Source organism: Myotis myotis, unplaced genomic scaffold, assembly GCF_014108235.1.
Source record: "Myotis myotis isolate mMyoMyo1 unplaced genomic scaffold, mMyoMyo1.p scaffold_m19_p_7, whole genome shotgun sequence".
NCBI lineage: Eukaryota > Metazoa > Chordata > Mammalia > Chiroptera > Vespertilionidae > Myotis > Myotis myotis.
Window position 1 is genome coordinate 53,019,595 of NW_023416379.1, and position 23,924 is coordinate 53,043,518.

Consider the following 23,924-nt stretch of genomic DNA (forward strand, 5'->3'; position numbering starts at 1 on the left):
CACACACACCCACACACCTCACAGATGAAAGCCTAATAAGGCGCAAGACTGAAGGGACTAGGAGGCAGGAGAATGGGGGTCCAGGGCTGAGAATGAGGGGCTGGGGGAGGGGAGGGGACGGAAGGCCCCAGTGCCCTGGGGCTGTGGCGGGTCCCGCTCCTTCACCTTTCCCCTCCCCACCCTATGCTCTCCAGTCCCACGCCACCCGCCTCAGCACCCAGAAACCCTGGCCTCCCCCTCCTGCACCTTCCGACACCCACTGCCCCACGCAGACCCCTCCCCGGAAACCATCGGCCCGGACACAGGGCAGCCGTCTGACCAGGCCCACTCCTCCAGGCCTCCCACGCCGCCCTGTTCTCAGATGCCCCGGAACCCTGGGACCCCGCACCGCCCCCTCCAGCATCCCCGCGGACCCCGACTCCCGCCCCGCCCCCTCCCCTCCCCCAGACCCGGCCTCCAGCACCGCCCCCTCCAGCATCCCCGCGGACCCGACTCCCGCCCCGCCCCGCCTTAGATCCCCTCGCACTCCCGACCCGGTGCCCCCCACTCCGCATCCCGCGGTCCAGGGCCAGCAGCACCGCCCCTCGGGGCTCCCCCGCTCCAGGCTCCAGGCCGGCCCCACCCGCGGTCCGTTCGGACCGGCTCGCGCCGTGCACCCCCTCCCCCCACGCCCGCCTCTGCGGCTGCGCGCGGCGGGGCCGAGGCCGCGGGGAGGGGGTCGCGCGGGGGCCGGCGGAGCTGCGGCGGCGGCTGCGAGACGTGGCCGCGGGCAGGCCCGGAGGGAACGCAGGACGCGGACATGTCTCGCTACACGAGGCCCCCCAACACCTCCCTGTTCGTCAGGAACGTCGCGGACGCCACCAGGTGAGCGCGGGGCCGCAGGTTGGGGCGCGGGGGAAAGGCGGGGTCACGGCCGCATCTCGGGGACCCGCCGGGTCTGCCCCGCGCTCCCCGCGAGGGCGCCCTGCCCGGGGCGGAGGGAACCCTGCGCTGCGCGGCGCCGCCCGGCGGGTGCCCATCCCTCCCGGGGTAGCGCGGGGCGCGGGCCGCCCCCTCCCGGCCCCGGGGGCCTCCCGCCTCCCGCCTCCGGCGCTTTGTGGCCGCGCCCGGATCCAGCCGCGCGTGCCGCCTCCTGGCCGCGGAGGCCCGGGGTGGGCGGACGCACGGCCCGGAGCGCGCACCGCGGCCTCGGCTTTCCTGCCCGCGGCGGCCTCCGGACAGGTGTGCAGGTTAAACTGCCTCTGTTGCTCGTTTTGCACAGTACGCAGAGGGTAGCCTCAGTGATGAGGTTTCTGTGGTTTTCTTTAAAGTTCTGAATACCGGGCCAACACCCGCCATTAATGATTGGCATGGGCTCCGCCGGTCGGTTTTGCGTGTTCTCGATCTACCCACCACCCCTGGAGAATCCTGTCCACGTTGTGCCCAGACAGAGGCCTCAGCAAGCCACTTCTTCCCACAGCCCTTCCCCCTTCACAGCGCCGGGGGGACGGCGAGGGGCGGGAGCGGGCTGAATTTGCCCCCACCCCGGCCTTCCTGCCCGGTCCCCGGAGAGATGCGGTGTCACCTGGCTGCACAGAGGGAGAGCTGAGCCCAGAGTTCAAATGCCTTACCCGGCGCTTCCCGGATACAAATAAAATGTGTTGGAGTCCTCGACTCCAGAGCCAGCTCTTGGAATCACAATTTACCTCTGAGGGGTAACTGTTAAGTATTTTTTAATTTGATCCCTACTTTTATTTTTTTAAAAATATATTTGATTGATTTTTTTTACAGAGAGTAAGGGAGAGGGATAGAGTTAGAAACATGGATGATAGAGAAACATCGATTAGCTGCCTCCTGCACTCTCTGGAATCGAACCTGGGACTCTTCAGTCCGCAGGCCGAGGCTCTATCCACTGAGCCAAACTGGTTAGGGCCCTACTTTTATATATTTCACAACTGTAGACAGGGAGTTAATATACCTTAATTGACCTCTAAAAGATGCGTGTGCTTACAGTTCTTCTCTCAACCCGTTTATCAATTCATTACATAGAAAACAAGCAAAATTTGTAATTTGGGTAAGGTAAAAAAAAAAAAAATTCCACAAACAGATCCATTGAATACTGAATAAGCATCGTGTTTCCCCAGAGTGTGTGTCTGCAGAATTGAGCGGTTTCCAATTCTAATGGCCACAGGGGCCATCCAGGGTAATAGGAATGAGTGAGGCTGTCAGGTTATAAGACACAATGGGTGGTATGGACTGTAGCAAATGGAAAACAAGATGTGCCATCTCCTGGGGACAGCAGCTGCTACTCAGCTCCAGCTGATAACTAGCATGTAGACATATAGACTTGTTGCCATATTTTCCTGATTTTCAAAACAAGTCAGAAACTAGTATTCTGTGTAAATGCTCTGTTTCAAAGTGGTAGCATTTTTTAAGTTAAAGCATATGAAATTCCAATTGTAGATTTAAAAGCTGTTAAATACTGCATTTGACATCTTGCCTCCTGGCAGTTGTCTTCAGTTTGGCAGAAACACCTTATAAAAATTTAAAAAATAAAAGATGTAAAATATTGGCAGTTTCATGTTTCAACAGGGTGTTGTTGTGGTTTTTTTGGTTGTTTTTGGTTTTTTTCTGTTTAAACATTGTGCAGGCCAAATAAAATGCATGTTACAGGTGACACCTGATCTGCAGGTGACACATGACCTTTAATCTAGATAATCTACCTCTGAGTAATCAAGACTGATAATTGAGGTTTATTGATTTTCTTTTCCATTTTTCACCACTTCTTAACTCTGCTACTGGGGGACAATCAAAATCTAGGAGGATTGTATTAATGAAATAATAATTGTTAACATTTTTGAGTACTCACTATGTCCCTGATGCTATACTAAACACTACCCCTATTAATTAAATTTTCACAATAAATCTATAATATATGTTTCTTAATAATTCCATTTTACAGATAAGAAATTTAGGCTTAGAGAGATTAAGTATCTTGCCTAAGATTGCACAGCTGCTGAGTAGTGTTATGAAAGTAGAATCACACATGTAACCTATACTACACATGTAACCTATACTTTTTTGTACAAAGTGGCATATAGTGTAAATTAACTAGCAGTATGACACCTAGACATTAAAATTAGCTTTGACATTTAGGATGCTTATAAAGAAAATCATTGGGATAAATGTGAAAACAAAACAAACAGGTTATAAAATATATACTGTATGATTTCAATTACCTAAAAATGAGGAAAGGAGAAACTACATATGAAAAATGAGCTTGGAAAGAAATCTATTTGAGTGGTTTTTCTCTTTCCTGTTTTCAAATTTTCTTCAGTAAAAGTGTTTATAACAGCCCTAACTGGTTTGGCTCAGTGGATAGAGCGGCGGCCTGAGGACTCAAGGGTCCCAGGTTCGATTCCGGTCAAGGGCATGTACCTTGGCTGTGGGCACATCCCCAGTGGGGGGTGTGCAGGAGGCAGCTGATGGATGTTTCTCTCTCATTGATGTTTCTAACTCTCTATCCCTCTCCCTTCCTCTCTGTAAAAAATCAATAAAATATATTTTTTTTAAAAAGTGTTTATAACAAAGCCAAAATTTATTTAAAATGTTTCTTTGAAGTGGCCATTTTAATATGTGTGATAATGGACAAGACATTACGAGTCACTATGGGTTAGTATAAAATTTGTTAGGAATGCAGTTGAACATAAGAACTAAAGAAAGACTTAAAAATATATTTTACACTCGGCTGACGTGGCTCAGTGGTTGAGCGTCGAGCTATGAACCAGGAGGTCACGGTTCAATTCCCAGTCAGGGCACATACCTGGTTTGCAGGCTTGATCCCCAATGTGGGGTGTGCAGGAGACAGCCAATCAATGATTCTCTCTCATCGTGGATGTTTCTATCTCTCTCTCCCTCTTCCTTCCTCTCTGATCAATAAAAATATAAAAAGACAATAAAAGCTTTACATATTTATATTTTAAAGTTTGCTCTGAAAGTAGAGCTTTTTTTCTTTTTATATTTTATATATTATAAAAAATATATATATATACTTTAAAATTTTGTTAAATTTCTTTTCACTAGTAAAACAAGAGGTGGATCAGGAAGAATATTAATTTTTTTTTAAATATATATTTTATTGATTTTTTTCAGAGAGGAAGGGAGAGGGATAGAGAGTTAGAAACACCGATGAGAGAGAAACATCCATCAGCTGCCTCCTGCACACCACCCACCGGGGATGTGCCCGCAACCAAGATACATGCCCTTGACCGGAATCGAACCTGGGACCCTTCAGTCCGCAGGCCGACACTCTATCCACTAAGCCAAACTGGTTAGCGCAGAATATTAATTTTAATATCTTTGCTTTCTTATTGTGTAGAAGAGTAATTTTACAAAAATCTCCGATACAGTTTTCTAATGGAACAAAGTAATGTCAAATCCCAAATATAACATTACCATTTTGATGTATAATATCATGTTAGGCTGGGGAGGAATGATCAGTACTTCTCTTGGACATACTTAGTAATATTCTTTGGTTACAGTGTATATGAGACTATATTGATGTTAACATTGATGGTGATGTAAAAAAAGCATTAGAATTCAACAAGATTTCATGAATTCAACAAGTATCAGCAAACTAGAAATAAATGGGGACTTCCTCAGCCTATGAAAAAGTTACAGCTAATACCATACTTAATGGTAAAAATTGAATGCTTTCTCCCTAATATCAGATCAAGACAAGGATGCCCATGCTCACAACCTCCATTCAGCATTTTATTGCAGATCCTAACCAGTGCAGCAAGGCAAGAAAAATAAATGAAAGACATAAAAATTATGAAGGTAGAAGTAAAACCTGTCCCTATTCTTAAATGACATGTTTGTTTACATAAAACTATGGTAACTAGCCAAAACCGGTTTGGCTCAGTGGATACAGCGTCGGCCTGCGGACTGAAAGGTCCCAGGTTCGATTCCGGTCAAGGGCATGTACCTGGGTTGCGGGCATATCCCCAGTAGGAGATGTGCAGGAGGCAGCTGATCGATGTTTCTCTCTTAACGATGTTTCTAACTCTCTATCTCTCTCCCTTCCTCTCTGTAAAAAATCAATAAAATATATTTAAAAAAAAAAAAACTATGGTAACTAATAATCAGTTTTAATAACATATCAGGATACAAGGTAAACTTAATAAAATTCTATTTCTATATATTAACAACGAATAATTGAAAATAGTAAAATATTTTTAAATTCCATTTATGTTAATGTCAAAAACATACTTAAGAATAACAACAACAAACCATTTTAAGAACAACAAACCAAAATGTTAAAACTTTGCACTGAGCCCTGGCTGAATAGTGCAGGTTAGAGAATCATCTCCATATGCCCACTTGTGGGATCCATCCCGTCAGTGCACATATAAGAATCAACTAATAAGCCCTGGCTGGCTGGCTCAGTTGGTTGGCACATTATCCAGTACACCGAAAGATTACTGGTTCGATTCCCCATTAGGGCACATGCCTAGGTTGGATGTTCACCCCCTGTCGGGCACATAGGGAATCGAGTTCAAAACCCCTCTATGAGGCAAATTAAAAAAGCAAATTAGCCCTGGCCAGAGTTGCTCAGGGGTTAGACTAGAGTGTCGGCCCATGTATCAAAGGGTCCCAGGTTCGATTTCCAGTCAAGGGCACATACCTGGGTTGCAGATTTGATCCCTGGCCCCGATCAGGATGTGTATAGGAGGCAACTAGTCAGTGTGTGTCTCACAGCAATCTCTCTCTCCCTCAATCTCTTTCTCCTTCTCTCTCCCTCTCCCCTACTATTCCTCCCATCCACTCTCTCTAAAAAAAAAAAAAAAAAAAAAATCAATGGAAAAAATATCCGGTGAGGATTTTACACTGAAAACAACAACATATTGCCAAGAGAAATTAAAAAGACAAACATAAGTGCTGGCTGGATAGTTCAGTTGGTTAGAGCATCCTCCCAGTATACCAAGGTTGTAGGTGAATGCACAAATGAGTGGAACAACAAATTGATATTTTCTCTTTCTAAAAAATCAAATAAAATAAATAAAAAGACCAACATAAATTGGTAGATATACCATGTTCTTGGATTAAAAGACAAAATACTGAGTTTTTAATTTTTCTCCCAAACTGATTATATTATAGCTTCAAAGCATTCCTGATCACAGGCTTTTTAAAATATAGAAGCTAACAAGTTAATTCTAAAAGTCTAAGGATCTAGAATAGCCAGAGTCTTGAAAAATCTTACTGAAACTGGAAGACTTATACTACTGACTTAAAGACTTAAAGACTTACTAAGTGATACAGTAATCAAGAAAGTGTGATACTGGCCTAAGGACCTACAAGTAGATCAATAGAACGGAATAGAGAGTCCATAAATAATCCACACTTACAGAGTCAATTGATTTTGACAAAGGCATCAAAACAATTTAGTGGAGAAAGGAGTCTTTTAAACAAATGATGCCATAATAACTGGATATCCATATAGGGAAAAAATTAACTGTAACTTCTAGTTCACATCACAATTTGAACTGGATTATCAGTTGAAGTGTAAAAGATAAAACTATAAAGGGTCCAGCTGTGGCCAGTAGTTGAGGGTTGACCCATTCACCAAGAGTTTGTTGGTTCATCTCCTGGCCAGGATGCATGCCGGGGCTGCAGGCTCGATCCCCAGTGAGGGGCATGCAGGAGGCAGCCAATCAATGACTCTTTCTCATCATTGATGTTTCTTTTTTAAAATAAAATTATTTTTGCCAAAACCGGTTTGGCTCAGTGGATAGAGCATCGGCTTGCGGACTGGGGGGTCCCGGGTTCGATTCCGGTTGGGGGCATGTGCCTGGGTTGCGGGCACATCCCCAGTGGGAGATGTGTGGGAGGCAGCTGATCGATGTTTCTCTCTCATCAATGTTTCTAACTGTCTTTCTCCCTTCCTCTCTGTACTCTGTAAAAAATCAATAAAATATATTTTTTAAAAAAAATTATTTTTGTTTGTTTTAACTTTTTATTAAAATCCTTAGGATACAGATTGATTTTTGTAAATGACTGCTTTACTTTTCCTGAAATAAGACCTATCTGCGCTCTGATAAAAAAGAATGAAAAATCTCAGTTAATAGGAGTTCCTGCACATAGCTCAGATCCCCATTGTGAGGAGCCGGGCTCCTCACAGCTGCTTCTTTCTGCTGTTACTATAGGAACAATGTTGTATTGGGGTCATCATTGATGTTTCTCTTTATCCCTTTCCCGTCCTCTCTGAACTCAATAAAAATATATTTTTTAAAAATAAAAGCCATGTTTTGTGCCCATAGCTTGATGCTGAATTTCTTAAGGTTTCCATGAGGAAATACACAGTATTGGTTAGCTCAGTTAGAGTGTTGTCCTGATATGTGAAGGTTACAGGTTCAGTCCCTGGTCAAGGCACATACAAGAATTAACCAGTGAATGCACAAATAGTGTAATGACAAATCAATGTTTCTTTCTTTCTCAAATCAGTCAATGAATAAAAATAAATAAATAAATACATACATACATACATACATACATAAATAAATAAATAGAAAGAACCCAGACTAGTGTCAGACTGGGAGTTTGATTCCAGTTCTGTCACTCGCTGGCTCAGTGACCATAGTGAGTTAATCTGTCTGTGCCCTCATCTGTAAACAACCATGGAGTTGTGAGAATTAGTGGTGTTAGGGCAAGCAGAAGCTAGCATATAAATGCACCATAACTGTCAGATATCAATGCTAAGTATTTTGTCTCTTCAGTTAAATTGTAGCTCTATGAAGACAAATAAACTATGTATTTCTTGGGTCTCCCCTCTTTAATATCTGGCACAGTAAAAGGCATATAGGAGGCTCAAAAATATTTGTCAAATTTGAGACCATAGTAGTTATTTTGCTTTATGCTTAATGTAAAATACCCATTTTTCTTCAAAACCTGAGAAGTGACTTTAGGACTTATTCAAATATATATTTTGATTGATTTCAGGAAGGAAGTGAGAGGGAGAGAGAGAGAGAAATATCAATGAAAGAGAGTCATTGATCCCCATATTGGGGATCAAGCCTGCAACCCTGGGCATGTGCCCTGACTGGGAATTGAACTGTGACCTCCTGGTTCATAGGTTGATGTTCAACCACTGTTCAGTGGCCGAGAGATTTTAGGACTTCTTTAAATTTTAATTCTTGTGCTCTGAAAACAACCTAACATAAACATGTAATTCTAATGAAGCTAATGAGTGTGTTCCTAATGAAATAGTTAATAGTTAGGGCTGTTTATATGACCATTGAAAAATCTTGTAATAGGAATAACTTTGGGGTGGATGTGGGTCATTGTTTCCCCAACCTAAGTAGCCATGACAGCCACCTGGAGTGCTTGTAAAAATATAGATTTCCAGCCTCTAATCCAGACTTCTTGAACCAGAATCTCTGAAAGTGAGGCCTGAGAATTTTTCTTCTTTTTTTCCCTCTTTCATTTGTGAACCCTGGGTGAGTCTTCTGAGAGATAATTTTAGGTAATGCTAGTACAGAGAATGTACTTTCTTTTGAGGGTTTCAACTGGATTTCTGTAGGCATGATATTTTAATGCAGCTACTCATATTTCTTTGCCTTATTTCTAAAATAATTCAGGCCTGAGGACTTGCGTCGTGAGTTTGGTCGGTATGGCCCTATAGTAGACGTTTACATTCCACTTGACTTCTACACCCGCCGTCCAAGAGGATTTGCTTATGTTCAATATCCTTTATTTTACTCTGTGCATTTGAATATACTACATACATGTGCAAATTACATATATGTATTCAGGAGCATATGTTATGAGATTAATATTGCCTAATTAAATGTGTTTATTTCTTTATCTCAGAAAATCTAAAGCAGCCCACTGTAGCTGGCAAGAGCCCCCCAGTTTGAACCAACCTGTTAGCTAGAATCCGAGCATAAACCGAGCAGGCAAGACAAAAGGCACCTAAAGTTCAAGCATCAAGGAGTAAAGAGGGAGGGTGGACACAGATAAAGACCTGGAAGAGGGAAGTCTTTACCAAGCAAAAGACAAAGCCAACACCAGGTTGAGACTTCGGCTTTCCTACATTTACTCAGAGTTCCAGAGTCAAAGCCAAGTCTGATTTTGTTGGTTTCTTCGTCTCTTATAAAGTCCATCTTGCAAGCCTTAAAGAGTAAAGGTCAAGGTTCAAGATCAAGTGACATTGAGGTAATTGCCAAAGTCTCATATTGTATTGCATTTCTTGGCTTTTTCTGTTTTCTATTAAAAAAAATTAAACCAGTGAATAACCTCCTAAAATACAGCTCTTCATTTTATATAGCTTATTTCTATTTTAGTTAGGTTTAATATATAATTTACATAGATAAGGGAGTTCAGTGGGTTATTACAAACCAATATATGTAATTCCATATGTTTACAGATTACTTCTATGTTTTTATACCCCAAGTAATAAAAGTATAAAGGTATTTTAAAGCAGTAGGTTCAAAGGTAAATACCATTTTTAAAGAACTAAATCAGTTTTGAAAATGTGTTTTAGCTCAGTTATGTGTGTGCATTTTGTTTGTAAGTAATTGCTCCAAAATATCATAATTAAAAAGCTTTTCGCTGAAAAGAGTAATTTAAATTCAGAATACAGGCTTCTGCATGCTGATTTCTTTTAGTGAAAAACCTGATGAATTTTTTCCTGAGAGAAGGGCAGTGTTGGACTTACTAGTATTTTGTTCTCATTACATGTTTGAAATTATACATTTATACAGCATAAATTATACATTTATACTAATGTATACATTTAAAATATAGTTGCACATTTTTTATTTTTAGATTCACTCTTTTAAATCATAATGAGCATTTGTTTTCATAATGAAAGTAAAAATTTTTTTGATTATTCATATTATATTGTAGATGTGAGCTTAATAACTTGAACTTGTTTTCTCTATTAATTTTCTGTCACCTAAATAATTCTTTTAAAATAACATTTTTACTTGATATCTGACATTCAAAGTGTCCTTAACAGCTAGTCATATTTGAAGATGTTCGAGATGCTGAAGATGCTCTTTATAACCTCAATAGAAAATGGGTATGTGGCCGTCAAATTGAAATACAGTTTGCACAAGGTGACCGCAAAAGTAAGTGTGACTAAATGTTAGATCTTGTTTATTCAGCAGAATGAATTTTAGCAATGACAGATTTTTTAGTTTAAAATTCTTTTAGAAAATAACACGATTTGAGCAGTTGTGACTGAGGTCTTGCACTTCATATTCTATCTAGCACCAGGCCAAATGAAATCAAAAGAACGTCACCCTTGTTCTCCAAGTGACCATAGGAGGTCAAGAAGCCCCAGCCAACGGAGAACTCGAAGTAGAAGTTCTTCATGGGGAAGAAATAGGAGGCGGTCTGATAGCCTTAAAGAGTGAGTATCAAATACAAGAGTATTGAAAACTTAATTTTCTACTTTTTCTGGAAAACATTTTTTTGTTTGTTTTTGTTAATCCTCACCCAAGGATATTTTTTCATTGATCTGTTAGAGAGAGTGGAAGAGAGGGGGAAAGACAGAGAGAAACATCGATGTTAGAGAAACACATTGGTTGGTTGCCTCCTGCATGTGCCCAACCAGGGCCCAGGCTGGGGAGGAGCCAGCAAACAAGGTATGTGCCCTTGACTGGAATTGAACCCGGGACCCTTTGGCCTGCAGACGGATGCTCTATCTACTGAGCCAAATCAGCCCAGGCCGGAAAACCTTTTAAGGAGCTTTGAGCCCGGTCAGTGTGGCTCAGTGGTTGAGCATCGACCTATGAACCAGGAAATTACAGTTCAATTCCCGGTCAGGGTCAGGGCACATACCTGGGTTGCGGGTTCAATCCCCCAATAAGGGGTCTGCAGGAGGCAGCCGATCAATGATTCTCTCTCATCATTGATGTTTCTGTCTCTCTATTCCTTCCTCTCTGAAATCAATAAAATATTATTTTAAAAAAACAACACACACGTGTACAGAAAATCCAGGCCACCAGAATAATATTCATAAAGAATCATCTTTTATAGAAAGATTAATTTACGCTTATTGAATACCTCCCAATATTAAGCTTTTTCTTTATTTTTTTCTTCTGTTTCTTCTCGGGACTCAACTTTTTGAATGGAAAGATAATACATAGTGAAAAAAGCAGCATATTAAAAAATATATATTTGGCAAATAGAAATGAGGAATGTTAACTAAATAAGAATTTCCTAAATGAATCCAACAATTAAGAATGTTAAGTTCTCCTCTGGCTGGTGTGGCTCAGTTGGTTGGGCGTCGTCCTGTGCACCAAAGGGTTGCCATTTGGATTCCGCCAGGGCACATGCTGGATTACAGGCTTGATCCCCGGGATGGGGTGTGCAGGAGGCAGCTGTTCGATGTTACGCTCTCACAGCGATGCTTATCTCTGTCCTCTCCCTTCTAAAAATTAGTAAAAGCATATTTTTAAAGTGATTTAAAGAATGTTTCTCTCACACCGATGTGGCTAGTGGTTAAAGCTCATAAGAAGGGATGGTGGTTGACATTAAAATTAATGTAAATAAATATATTTATAAAAAGTTAGTGATTTTAAAAATAAATTCCAAGTATGGTAGTATTATAGGAAGACATAAGAATAGTAAATTTTTCAGAAAAAGATATTTGCAAGTTACCTATTTTGCTAGCCAGTTGTTTGTTTCTGTTAGAATAATAGTAAATCACAATGGAAATTAATTACTTGGTGAAATTATTTAAATAATAACAAATTGTATTAGCATGCCTAAGTTTTTAAAACTTTGTATTATTTATCTGAGTTTAATGCTGAAATTTTTTCATAGAGAATTTTTTATAGAATTTTAAAGTGAATTCTGTTTTTTTTTTTTCTCTTTCAAATCATTTTAATAACGTGGCAGTCAAAATATGAAAAGTAGACTCAAACTTGTTTTCTTTAAGAGGGGGTGCTACCATGATTGCTTCACACAAGCATGATCTAAGGCAGTGATGGTGAACCTATGACACGCGTGTCAGGTGACACGCAAACTCATTTTTTTGGTTGATTTTTCTTTGTTAAATGTCATTTAAATATATAAAATAAATATCAAAAATATAAATCTTTGTTTTACTATGGTTGCAAATATCAAAAAATTTCTGTATGTGACACGGCACCAGAGTTAAGTTAGGGTTTTTCAAAATGCTGACATGCCGAGCTCAGAAGGTTCGCCATCACTGATCTAAGGTAATGATGACATCAATTCCAAAGAGCAAGGGTGGTAAGAAGGCCTCAAGGCTCACAGACTGAAAAGCTTGGTTTCGAAAAAGTCTCAGAGGGGTCTCAGGTGGCAGGAGAGACATGAAATTTAAGGGACCTTCCTTGAAATGTTTCTTGATGGTGTCTCGGTGTCGAGAGTATTTGTGGTCTGGGGAAAACCAAGCAGGATGGGCCGAGCAGGTCTGTTGTCCAATAGGATCAAACTTCTTCAGGGTATAGACCTGATCTCCCTGTTCATTGAGGTGATACTGAGAAACGTGATCTCGCTGAAGCAGGAGGTCCCAGTTCCGTCTGTACTTCTCTGTCTACTGAGGGCCTCGCCGTGAATTCTGTTCTTAAAGAATGATCAGTATTTAGACTTGTATCCTCTAGTAAATAAGAGTTAGCTCTCCTGGACTGCATATAGTCTACCTAAGCTATTACAGGCCCACTGAATTTCAAATCAAAGATGGCCCCCAGGGCTGTCCACTTTCACTCTAGTCCCTCCATTCTTCAGCTCTTTCTAAAATTCAGTCTCTCCATTACACTAGCTACATTTCTCTCTCTCTCTTTTTTTTAAATTCTCACCTGAGGATATGTTTATTGATTTTAAAGATGGGGAAGAGAGAGAGAGAAAGAAAGAAAGGGAAAGAGAAACATCCATCAGCTATGTCCCATACACACCCCGACAGGATATTGAACCCACAACCTTTTGGTGTACAGGATGATACTCCAATCCACTGAGCACACTGGTCAGGACTCCATTCCTCAACTCCTAAGAGCCTAGACAAAAAAAAAGCTCAAAGTAGGATATATGTACTAGAGCTGGTGAGAGAGTCTTCGCTCCAAGTGGCCTGGCACCAATCCTTCCAGCCAAGTGAAAGGGAAAATAGGAAGAGAGAACTACATTCACAACTAATACCATTGGTATTGCTTCTGGCTCACAGGGGACATGAATAGTGTAAGGGAGTGATGTTCAACAGTTCATTCACTGTGAATTTTATATATCTCTCTATACTATTATATATACTATACATGTATAGGCTATATATAGACTATACATGTATAATTTACCATACATTTATAGTGATGTGGCTAGTGTTCACATAAAATGAAAGTCTTATATATCAAAGTTCAAAGTAGATATAATATTGTGCTAAAGCAGCACTGTCTTGACATACTGAATATCCAGTGGTCTTGGTAGATAGACTTAGTTTATAAAAGAAAGAAAAGAAGTTGTCCATTTTCATTCATTAAGAATATAAGTTATTTCCAAATACATTAGAGCCTTAGTTAACCATCTTCTAGTTGAAGTAAAGTATAATACTTAGCTGGAGAAAAACAAACAAACAAAAAAACGTCTTTTGTTCCAAATCATGATGGAGTAGCAGGTATAGAAAGAACACATATTCGCCGAAACCGGTTTGGCTCAGTGGATAGAGCGTCGGCCTGCAGACTGAAGGGTCCCAGGTTCGATTCCGGTCGAGGGCATGTACCTGGGTTGTGGGCACATCCCCAGTAGGAGGTGTGCAGAAGGCAGCTGATCGATGTTTCTCTCTCATCGATGTTTCTGACTCTCTATCTCTTTCCCTTCCTCTCTGTAAAAAAATCAATAAAATATATTTAAAAAAAAAAAAAAAAAAAAAAAGAACACATATTCTTGCAAGACAATGCTGTTCTGCTTTGTATTAGTTATAAGGTCATTGCTTAACTTCACTGACCTTGGTTTTTTTAATCTGTAAAATTATATTATAGAGAATGTATATCTTACCTAGCTCTCAAAGTATTCACAAAGATCAGATTTTACATGAGTATGTTCATGTGAGAGAGAATACATATAAACCAAACATGCACTGTACATATATACAGTATATGTGATATTACTTTGGACTAAAAACAGGTCTCTTATTTTGCCTTTAGTAAATGTGTGTGGGGGGCAAAGCTAGTTTGTTGCTATTAGTAGACTATGAGCTCTTTGGGGAGCAAGGACTTCTGTCTTATTCAGGCTTGTATCCCTAGCATTTAGCAGTAGTCCCTAGCTCAAAGAATGTTAAAATAGCATCTTTTTTTTCCATGTTAGATGTTTTTTTTCAAGGACAGTGTTCTGTTTTTTATTTTTTTTCTAGAACTATGTACCACAGGAATGAAATTTAATAATTTCTAAAGGACTGCTTTTATTCCAGAATATATTCTAGATCAATATATTCATACTTTTCAGTGCTCTATATTCTTTCCTGTAATTCCATACTTTTGTTTAAGGTTATTTTTCTTCATTTAAAAGTTTTTTAGTATATTTTATATATAGTATAGGTCTGCTGGCAATGAATTCTTTCAGCTTTTGTTTGTCTGAAACATCTTCATTTCATATTAATGTTTGAAGTATATTTTTGCTGGGGATGGATTTCTAGGTTGGTAAAGACTTTTTCCCCCCTTTCTTTTTAAATATCATTCCATTGTTTTTCTAATATCCATAGTCAGCTGGAATTCTTAATGTTGCTTCTTTGAAGGTAATGTCTTTTATTCTTTAGCAGATTTCCATAGTTTTCTCTGTGGCTTTGTTTTCTGCAGTTTCATTGTGATAGTAGGGGCCCAGTGCACGAATTTGTGCCCCTTGAAAGGAACTGTGGGCTGCAAGGCTGTGGTGGGGCACAGGGGTGGGCCAAGACCTGGCCCCTCCCGCTGCGGCCCCCAGTCCCATCTGCCGGCAGCCCCACTTCTGCCGCCACTGCTCCCACTCACTGATGGCGCTGGCCCCGTTCCTGCTGACAGTGTGGAGTGACTGGGGCCAGTGTCAGCAGTGGGTGCGAGTGGGGCCGGTGCTGTCAGCAGGTGCAAGTGGGGCTGTCCCTGGCAGCAGGTACGAGAGGTGGCTGCCAGCCCTGATCGCCCCTCAGGAGCAGGGGGAAGTGGAGAAGCCCTCAGGGGCAATTGGGACTGGCCTTGGTCTGGCTGCCCCACTCACCTGCTCCACCATTCCACTGCATCTGATGCCTGCTATGTTCTGCATGTGCCCTCTGGTGGTCAGTGCACGTCACGGTGACTGTTGTTTGGTTGTTCAGTTGTTCCGTTGTTCTATTTGCATATTAGGGTTTTATATAGGAAGATACCTGATGTAGTTTTCTTTGTACTTATTCTACCTGGGTTATTGAGCTTTTCAAAATTGTGAGTTGATGCTTTTTTATTCATTTCAGAAATTTTAGGACATTATCTCTTCAGATATACTTCTGCCTTATTCAGTTTGTCCTTTTGGCCATGTGACTACGTTCTAAATATCTATTATGTTCTGTTCTGGATTTCATAAAATTCCTTTTCTCTTACTGTGTTTCAGTATAATATTTTTCTAATAATCTGTTTTTCAGTTCATTTCACTATTTCTTGTTGTATCTAGACTGCTGTTAAATCCATTTAGTGACTTTAACTTCAGACATATATTTTTTTAGTTCTAAAATATCCATTTGTTTCTTTTTATAGATTCCAAAATTCTTTTGAAATTTTCTATCTTTTTCATCTATTTTGTCTTTTTCTCTTATTTTTTTAAAACATGTTAGTCATAGTAATTTTTAAAATTCCTGTCTGAATAACAATAATACCAAATTATTTTGGGTGTAGTTAATTTATCCTTTTTTTGTTAGTTTTTAATCATTTTAATCTATTTTTCACATACCTTATAATTTTGTATTGGATGTTGGACATTGTTAATGAAAAATTATAGAAACTTTGGATGCTACCATCCTCCAAAGAAAGTTGTTTTCTTCTAGCAGGCAGAGTATTGGCAGATCACCTTGACCCTTTCAAGGCTTAGTTTGAGGCATTGATAAGGCTGATTTATTTAGCTTCACGTTTATTCCTAGGGCCTGGTCCTTACCTATAGGATACTGCCCTTCTGGGTTTTTAATTGGAAAGCTGGGCTCTTACTTAAGACTCCTTGACCTTTTGGATTCTCGAACTCCAGTCTGTCCCCAGCAGTATGTCTCTGATAAAATTTCAGCTCAGTTATTCAGTCTTTCAGCTGCAGGTTTTTGTTTTTTTGGTAAATCCTCACCTGAGGATATTTTTCCATTTATTTTTATTTCTTTTTACCCCCACCTTTGGCTATTGTGAATAATGCTGCCAGCTAGTAACAGGAATGTACAAATAACTCTTCAAATCCGTTTTCAATTATTTTGTGTATATATCCAGAAGTAAAATCGCTGGATCATATGAAAACTGACTGCATACTTATATTTTTATTTTTTAGGAACTGCCATACATTTCCTATAGGTGTCATTCCACTTTGTATTCCCACCAGCAGTGCACAGGAATTCCAGTTTTTCAGATCTTCACCAACACCTGGTTTCCACGGGACTTTTCAGCTACACGCACATTTTATACTCAATAGTTCTCCTTCTACATAACAACCGTCCCACGATTAGAGTGAAAACTTAAATAGGAATCCAGTAAGGTACCTCAGTTAGTTGGAGCATTCTCCCTGGGGGAATACAAACAAACAGGAGCAGTAATCACTCCTGCACAACCCTAATGTGGAAGAAAGACACCAAAGTCATTTGGAACAAAAGCTATCTTTGGGAAACCAGTTCACCAGGGGAGAGCGCGAACGCAGTCCCCCACTACCACAAATTATGCAGTCGAGTTTCCCACATTTGGGGAAATCGCAGGGGTCAGCATACCCGGAGTGCAATGGGTAAGCCTCGCCCTGGGGAAACCACCTTCGTGATCATGGTATCTCCCCTGCCAGGTAAGTATGAGGTTAGGATCCTGCCTGGCACGTCACCATCATCCTCAACACACTTTAAGGTCATGGTTAATTATATTGAGCGTTCTTTTGCCCTTCGACTCTTAAGTTGCAGTGTTATTTATATGACAGAGACTAAGATACGTTCTTTTGGATATCCAGAGGAAATTTTGCTCCGTTAATACACTCGAACCAGCAGTCACCGCACTGTGCTCATCTACATATCCCCGCCTCTGGTCACCTACGTCACTCTGATACTTGAAGCAGATACCTTCGCTCTACTTAGGCCTGGCGACCAGCCGGAAGACAGTCGCAGCTAGGGGGGAGTTTTAAATTCCTCGCCTTGGCGGGCCCTGGTCCCGGCGTGGATCTGTTATGAGAGTCCTCCGTGCGCGATCAGGGCCGGGCCAGGCCGGGCCGGGCGTTTGGGAGGCAGAGGTGCGCGGCCCGCAGAGGGCGAGGCAGCCCCTGGTGGTGGTGCCGAAGTTGAGTCGCGGCTCCATTCGGGTCTAAGCCACACCCTGTCTCTGTGTCTATTTCCCCAGGTTGTAAAGAGGGTGCGGTATGCCCACCTGTTAGGTTTCTGTGAGACCCGGATGAGAATGTGTGTAGCGGGGAGCCAGCGACACTCCAGTGCTGCTATTAAGAAAATGGTCTGAGTCAAAGAACCACGGCCGGCCTGGCCCAGGGGCTGAGTGTCCCCCCATCCGGCCGCTCTGCTCCGGGGCGGGTGCCCGGTGTAGATGGGGGTCTGTCTGCAGCTCTCGGCATAAAGGAGCGCAGCGTTCACCCTGGATTTCCTAAGAAACCGAGTGCTCCTCCCTTCCTTTTAGAGAACGAAGGCGACACCTATTTCCGTTTCTGCCCTTTTGGCCTAGACCCTCTGCGCCGGACACTGCAGCAATTGTAGCGCGGGCGCTGGCGGTGTGTGCAGAGGGAAACTCTTCTGCCCGTTCGGTCTGCGGCCGAAGAAGAACACTGGCAGATCCGGTTTCACAGTATAAAAGCATCCACATTGATTTAGCCCAGTTCACCTGACACAGGCGCCCTCATTAGAAAAAGAAGAACCAAATGAGTGGCAGCACCTACATGATTTTAAATTAGGTTGAACAAAGAGAGGCAATTGTGAAAGAGTAACATATATGGGGACATTGATTTTACAACAAATGGAAGGGGAAGGGGAGAGAGAAACATGCTGGTGTCACCATTGGTTGCCTCCTCCTCTACATGCCGACCGGGCTGGGGATTGAGCCTGCTGCCCTGTCTGATCAGAATCCCCCTGAGACCCTTCATTCCGCGGCGAGCATTCTACCCACTGAGCCAACCGGCTGGGCAGTGATGGCGAACCTTCTGAGCTCGGCGTGTCAGCATTTTGAAAAACCCTAACTTAACTCTGGTGCCATGTCACATATAGAAATTTTTTGATATTTGCAACCACAGTAAAACAAAGACTTCTATTTTTGATATTTATTTTATATATTTAAATGCCATTTAACAAAGAAAAATCAACCAAAAAAATGAGTTCACGTGTCACCTCTGACACGCGTGCCATAGGTTCGCCCTCACTGGGCTAGGGTGCAGCTGCAGTTTTCTGACCTCTTGGGAGTCTCATTCTGGGCATGCACAATTTGGAAGATGGCCAGTGACTTGAGAATTTATAAGCAGAATTTGGGGTTTTTTATGCTTTGTTTTTTGTCTGTAATTCTCTCATATCTTGGATTTTGCCTTTCAAGTCTCAGCCACTTTGGTAGCCCTGAATTTTAACCTCTGTCTCTTCAGCTTAGTCAAATAACCATTTTCTAGTTGGGCTCTATTTCCAATGCTGTTATTAAGAAAATGGCCTGAGTAAGAGAACCACGGCTTACCTAGCTGGCTTGGCTCAGGGGTTGAGTGACAACCTATGAACCAGAAGGTCAGGGTTCTATTCCCAGTCAGCACAAATGCTGGGGTTGTGGGCTCAGTCCCCTGTGTGGAGCGTTTTGGAGGCAGCCAATCAATGATTCTCTCTCATCATTGATGTTTCCCTCTCTTTCTCCCTCTCCCTTCCTTTATAAAATCAATAGAAGTATAAACAAAATAAAACAAAAACAAACTATGGCTTACAACCCCCCAAGTTCTGCTTGTGTGGGTTAGTCACCACAGTTGTTTTATAAATGTTATTTACTTTTTTTCTCTTAATTGTTTTGTTTTTTATTTTTTAAATATATTTTTATTGATTTCAGAGGGGAAGGGAGAGGGAGAGATAGAAATATCAGTGATGAGATCAAATCATTGATCGGCTGCCTCCTGCACGCCCCCTACTGGGGATCAAGCCCACAACCCAGGCATGTGCCCTGACTGGAATTGAACCATGACCTTCTGGTTCATAGGTCAATGCTCAACCACTGAGTCACACTGGCCAGAGCTCTTTTACTCTTTTTAAAATTGAATTTATTGGAGTGACATTGGTTAATAAAGTTATATGGGTTTCAGGTGTGTTATTCTATAATACATCTCTGTATATTGTATCATTTGTTCACCACCCCGAGTTAAGTCTCCTTCCATCATCATTTGTCTACCTCTTTTATATAGTTAATTTCTATGGGAAGATTAATCTAGTACAAGCTGTTTTATCATGGTAGAATTCAGAAGTCCTGCATCTAAATTTTTGTTGTTATAAGCATTATTTGATAAACTTTAAATAATTATTTTCTTTCCCTCTCTCTTTTACATTTTTTTCTTTAGATTTTCATACCTCTTGGGAGTTGTGTAACCCATACTAAATATGCAGGGTATTTTTCAGAACTGACCCATGTCATAACAATTACTAGTATGTAGCAAAGTAAATATCTTTTGGTTATATATTCTATATAACGAGTATTACAAACTTGTTATGTTTGAACCAAAAGCATGCATAATAAAATTAGAATTATTTCTTTTAACTTAGCCAATAAAAACATAACTAATATTATCTGAAGTATATAATTTCCTGCAAGTGTTTTTTCCTAATCTATTAACTGCTTTTGTGTGAAATATATACTCTAACATTGTGGATGTTTGCAGGTCTCGACACAGGCGACTTTCTTATAGCCAGTCTAAATCTCGCTCCAAGTCACTACCAAGGCGGTCTACCTCAGCAAGGCAGTCAAGAACTCCAAGACGGAATTCTGGTTCTAGAGGACGGTCAAGGTCCAAGTCCTTAGAAAAAAGATCAAAATCAATAGGAAAATCACAATCAAGTTCACCTCAAAAGCAGACTAGCTCAGGAACAAAATCAAGGTCACATGGAAGACATTCTGACTCCATAGTAAGATCCCCATGTAAATCTCCTAAAGGGTATACCAATTCTGACACAAAAGCACAGACAGCAAAACACTCTCATTTTCGATCACATTCCAGATCTCGGAGTTATCGTCATAAAAACAGTTGGTGAACAACAAGAGAAGAGTGCAAGATAGTCTTTAATCTAAGTTATTAAACCTCTCATTATGTTAAATAAAAATTCTTCAAGGCTTACAGAAAATGTGAGTTAATATTAGTTACCTCTGGGCATGTACAAGAAACAAAACCTCTCTAGCTTTGAGTTAATAAAGATTTGGTCTCCATTTAAGGGCCCACACCACAAATTTTGATGTCTAATGTTACCATTTTATGGACCATTTTTGTTTACATTGTGGCAGAAGGGTACTTTTCAAAGGAAATGGGTAAAATGGAACTAACTTAGAAAATTCTACTTTGATGTAAGTACAGTAGTCCCCCCCTTCTCCATGGAGATATGTTCAAAACCCTCCTTGTTGGATGCTTGAAACCACAGATTGTACCAAACTCTATATAGACTGTTTTCCTCTATACACACATACCTATGATCATGATTAATTTATAATTAGGCGCAGTAAGATATAAACAATAATAAAATAGACATAATTATATACTATAATAAAAGGTATGTGAATGTGATCTCTCAAAATATTGTACTGGCCTCACTCTTGTGAGATTACAATGCCTACATGATGAGATGAAGTACTCAGAACTGCATGCAATTTAAAACTTAGGAATTGTTCATTTCTGGAATTTTCCATTTAATATTTTTAGATCACAGTTGATCATGCATAACTGAAACCGTGGAAAGGAAAACCACAGATAAGGGGGGACTACTGTATTAGTTAGTAATATTAATAATACCTTTTACAAAAATATTTTTTACTTTAAATCACTTTCATGTAAAAAGTAATTATGACTATATAATTGCATAGGGCAGACTTAAACTGTTTGACAACTATGTCTCTTTTGTGTCTTCTGTTTAAACTTGGGCCAATTCTCGGTGGAGATTAGTTCATATTACAAAATTCTGACATCCCTAAAAGTTGAATTTATATAGAGATCAATCATTCAAAAGATAGATTCTCTTCTAAGCTTCTAAGCTTAAAAAAGGTTTTATTTTTATTGGGTGGAAAAGCATAGGTAAGTTGACATTAAATTGCATCCTGTACTATATTCAGTCACTTCAGAAATAGCAAAACATTTTTTGAATACTGAATTTTGAATGGTTTGAGACTACTATAAAAATGGTGGGCAACACTCATAGTCCAAAAATAATCATATTAAGCCTTATCTCTTTAAAGAGTGGTACCCATTGTATAAAAATAATATTTTATACCATTATTTCTACATACCTACTTTTCATCTACTGCTTAATTTTTTTTCTTTTTAGAGCTTTAGGTTAAGCCTTTAAATTGTATAGAGTATGTCTTACTACTTTTGGAAGTGTTTAGTTGTATTAAGAAACTCAAGACTGCATCCTCAAAAACAATCCAATATTTGTATTTACATTACACTGCCCTTCGTTTTTTAAACCAAATAATTTTATTGCTATTCATTGCTTTTGTAGTTGTTAAAAATGAGAATTTCTTTAAAATGTGTTTGTAGTTTATGTTTTTCAGAGGGTTTTGGTAGTATTTGTGATAAATACGATTCTTATAGGGGATATATTTATAGAGTTCTACTTGTGTACCTTGTTGAATTACATTGAAAATTAAAAAGTTTTCAGCCCATACAGTTAATATTTGTATCTAGAGTGCTTAAGAAAAAAATCTGTCTTATAGGTTTAGCATATAGAAGCCAGTGTTGCTTCTATTTGTTTTGAATACAAATTCCATTTTTCTTTGCATTTTAGATCCTATGTGTAAGAAACAACTTTACAAAATGATTTATATACTTGTAATATTTGGGCAAGTACCACAAATTCATGTATACTGTACTTCCTGAGTAGAATTTCTCTAATCATAGCAGGAGTTACTTCAGTACTACAGCTCTTTGAAGTTCATGTTCATTTGTAATAAAATTTAGTTTCAAAATTATGTGGCACTATTGAAAATTTAAAAGATAGTCTGAAAAAAGAGCAAGACAATTATTAATAGTAACTTTTTATATTTTCTAAATAAATGTTTGGGTTTACATATACAAGGATACCAAATACAAGGATTTGATTGTAGTGTCTTTACTAAGCATTTAGCCATTATTTTAATAATTTGATAAGGCAATGTTTCTGAACATGCTGAATCCTTAGATTTACATCTCATTTGGTTTTCCAAATTGTGATCCCTAGGCTGGTTAGGAGGATGCTATTTGGTTTGATGGAAAAACTGGAATGATAGTAGTTCAAACTTTTTTGAGTATATAACTATATGCTTGGCACTGTTCTGTAAGTTTTACATTATTCCCTCATCACCACAATAGCTTTATGAGGTAAATACCACTGCAGATACAGAAGTGAGATGCAGAGAAGTTAAAGGACATGCATAAGGTCAATAGCTATTAAGACTTTGGAGCTGGCGGGTGGCTGGGCTCTAGACTGCCTCTCCCTGACTACTATGCTTTGCCTTTTTGGAAAAGAATAGTCTTTGACAGATATATGCTAAACTAAGGTAATGTTTAGATGGAAAAGAGAATAGAATTAGAAAAATAAATTATTATAGGCTTTAATGAAAATAGGTTCAGTGACTCTGAGTAGAAATTTATTACAAATTGTACTGGTGCCCAGGAAAATTATCTTTTGGGTATATCTACTCTAGGGTTCACTTTTGTTACAGAATTATTTCTTGGAGTACTTAAGAAAGGATACTTAGTGTAAGATTGTTAATAAGTAAAGCAAATGTTTTACACATCTGTAATAATTTCCTTTAAAGATAATATGTTGACTCATTTACTTCCCAAGTTTAGTGTAGGGCACTACCTACGTCCATTTGTTTACAATGATAGAGGGTAAGTTAATGACAAAGAAAATAAAGATGGCTACTGCCCCTGCTTGTTTTCTTTCTCCCCATGAATAATATACAGTTTCTATATAGCAGCTGATATTTTGCATCTGCAAACAGATAATGGGGGATAATGCCAAATTTTTTATTTGGAGTTTAGGATTTAATCTTATGCCATTGGGCTAATTTATTTTTAAATGTGAATTATCTTATTTCAGGATTTGAGATATCATTTGTAGTGTTTACTTGAGATACAACTATTCTAAGACATACTGTTGTTATACAGTGGGACCTTGACTTACGAGTGTCCCAACTAACGAGTTTTTCAAGATACGAGCCGTCTCTCGATGGATTTTTTGCTTTGAGTTGCGAGCTAAAATTCGGATTACGAGCCAGCTTCAGATACCCCACCGCTAGTTGGCGCAGCGAACGTCACAGTGAACGCCACAACATCAGCCCAGCATCACATGTCTCACTCGTTCACTTTAAGATTTGACATATGAGTTACGAGCTCCGTCACGGAACGAATTAAACTCTTAAGTTAAGGCCCCACCGTATTACAAATAAGAATTCCTGCCTTTATTCTAATCCCATTGCAAGAAGCAAAATTAGTCAAAGTTTAAAGGAATAAGCATTTAGAAATATTTTTGTAATACTTCTAAACTACATTAAAATTGTGATTTCTTAGAGTTAAAAATTAATTTTCCAAACAGGATGGGAGCATATTTGAGGTCTTAT

General features: G+C 39.9%; 1 protein-coding gene and 1 non-coding gene across 6 annotated transcripts; one reads left to right on the forward strand and one right to left on the reverse strand.

Annotated features, from left to right (window-relative positions):
• The first annotated feature begins 525 nt into the window (after positions 1-525).
• On the forward strand, positions 526-22,288 carry SRSF12 (serine and arginine rich splicing factor 12). Of its 5 annotated transcripts, none has more exons than XM_036315977.1 (5): positions 526-864; positions 8,616-8,739; positions 9,998-10,109; positions 10,252-10,393; positions 19,996-22,288. In XM_036315977.1, the coding sequence occupies exons 1-5, from the start codon at positions 800-802 to the stop codon at positions 20,363-20,365; spliced, it is 813 nt and encodes a 270-aa protein (XP_036171870.1). In that variant the 5' UTR covers positions 526-799; the 3' UTR covers positions 20,366-22,288. The 5 variants fall into 5 exon arrangements, with proteins under 5 accessions (XP_036171870.1, XP_036171868.1, XP_036171867.1 ...); XM_036315975.1 differs by lacking the exon at positions 8,616-8,739 and adding an exon at positions 8,848-9,192 and having other exon boundaries at positions 9,986-10,109; XM_036315974.1 differs by having other exon boundaries at positions 8,616-9,192; positions 9,986-10,393.
• LOC118660841 lies at positions 16,801-16,964 on the reverse strand. Its single transcript, XR_004969046.1, has one exon. It is a non-coding gene; the product is annotated as a U1 spliceosomal RNA (small nuclear RNA).
• Positions 22,289-23,924: the final 1,636 nt, after the last annotated feature.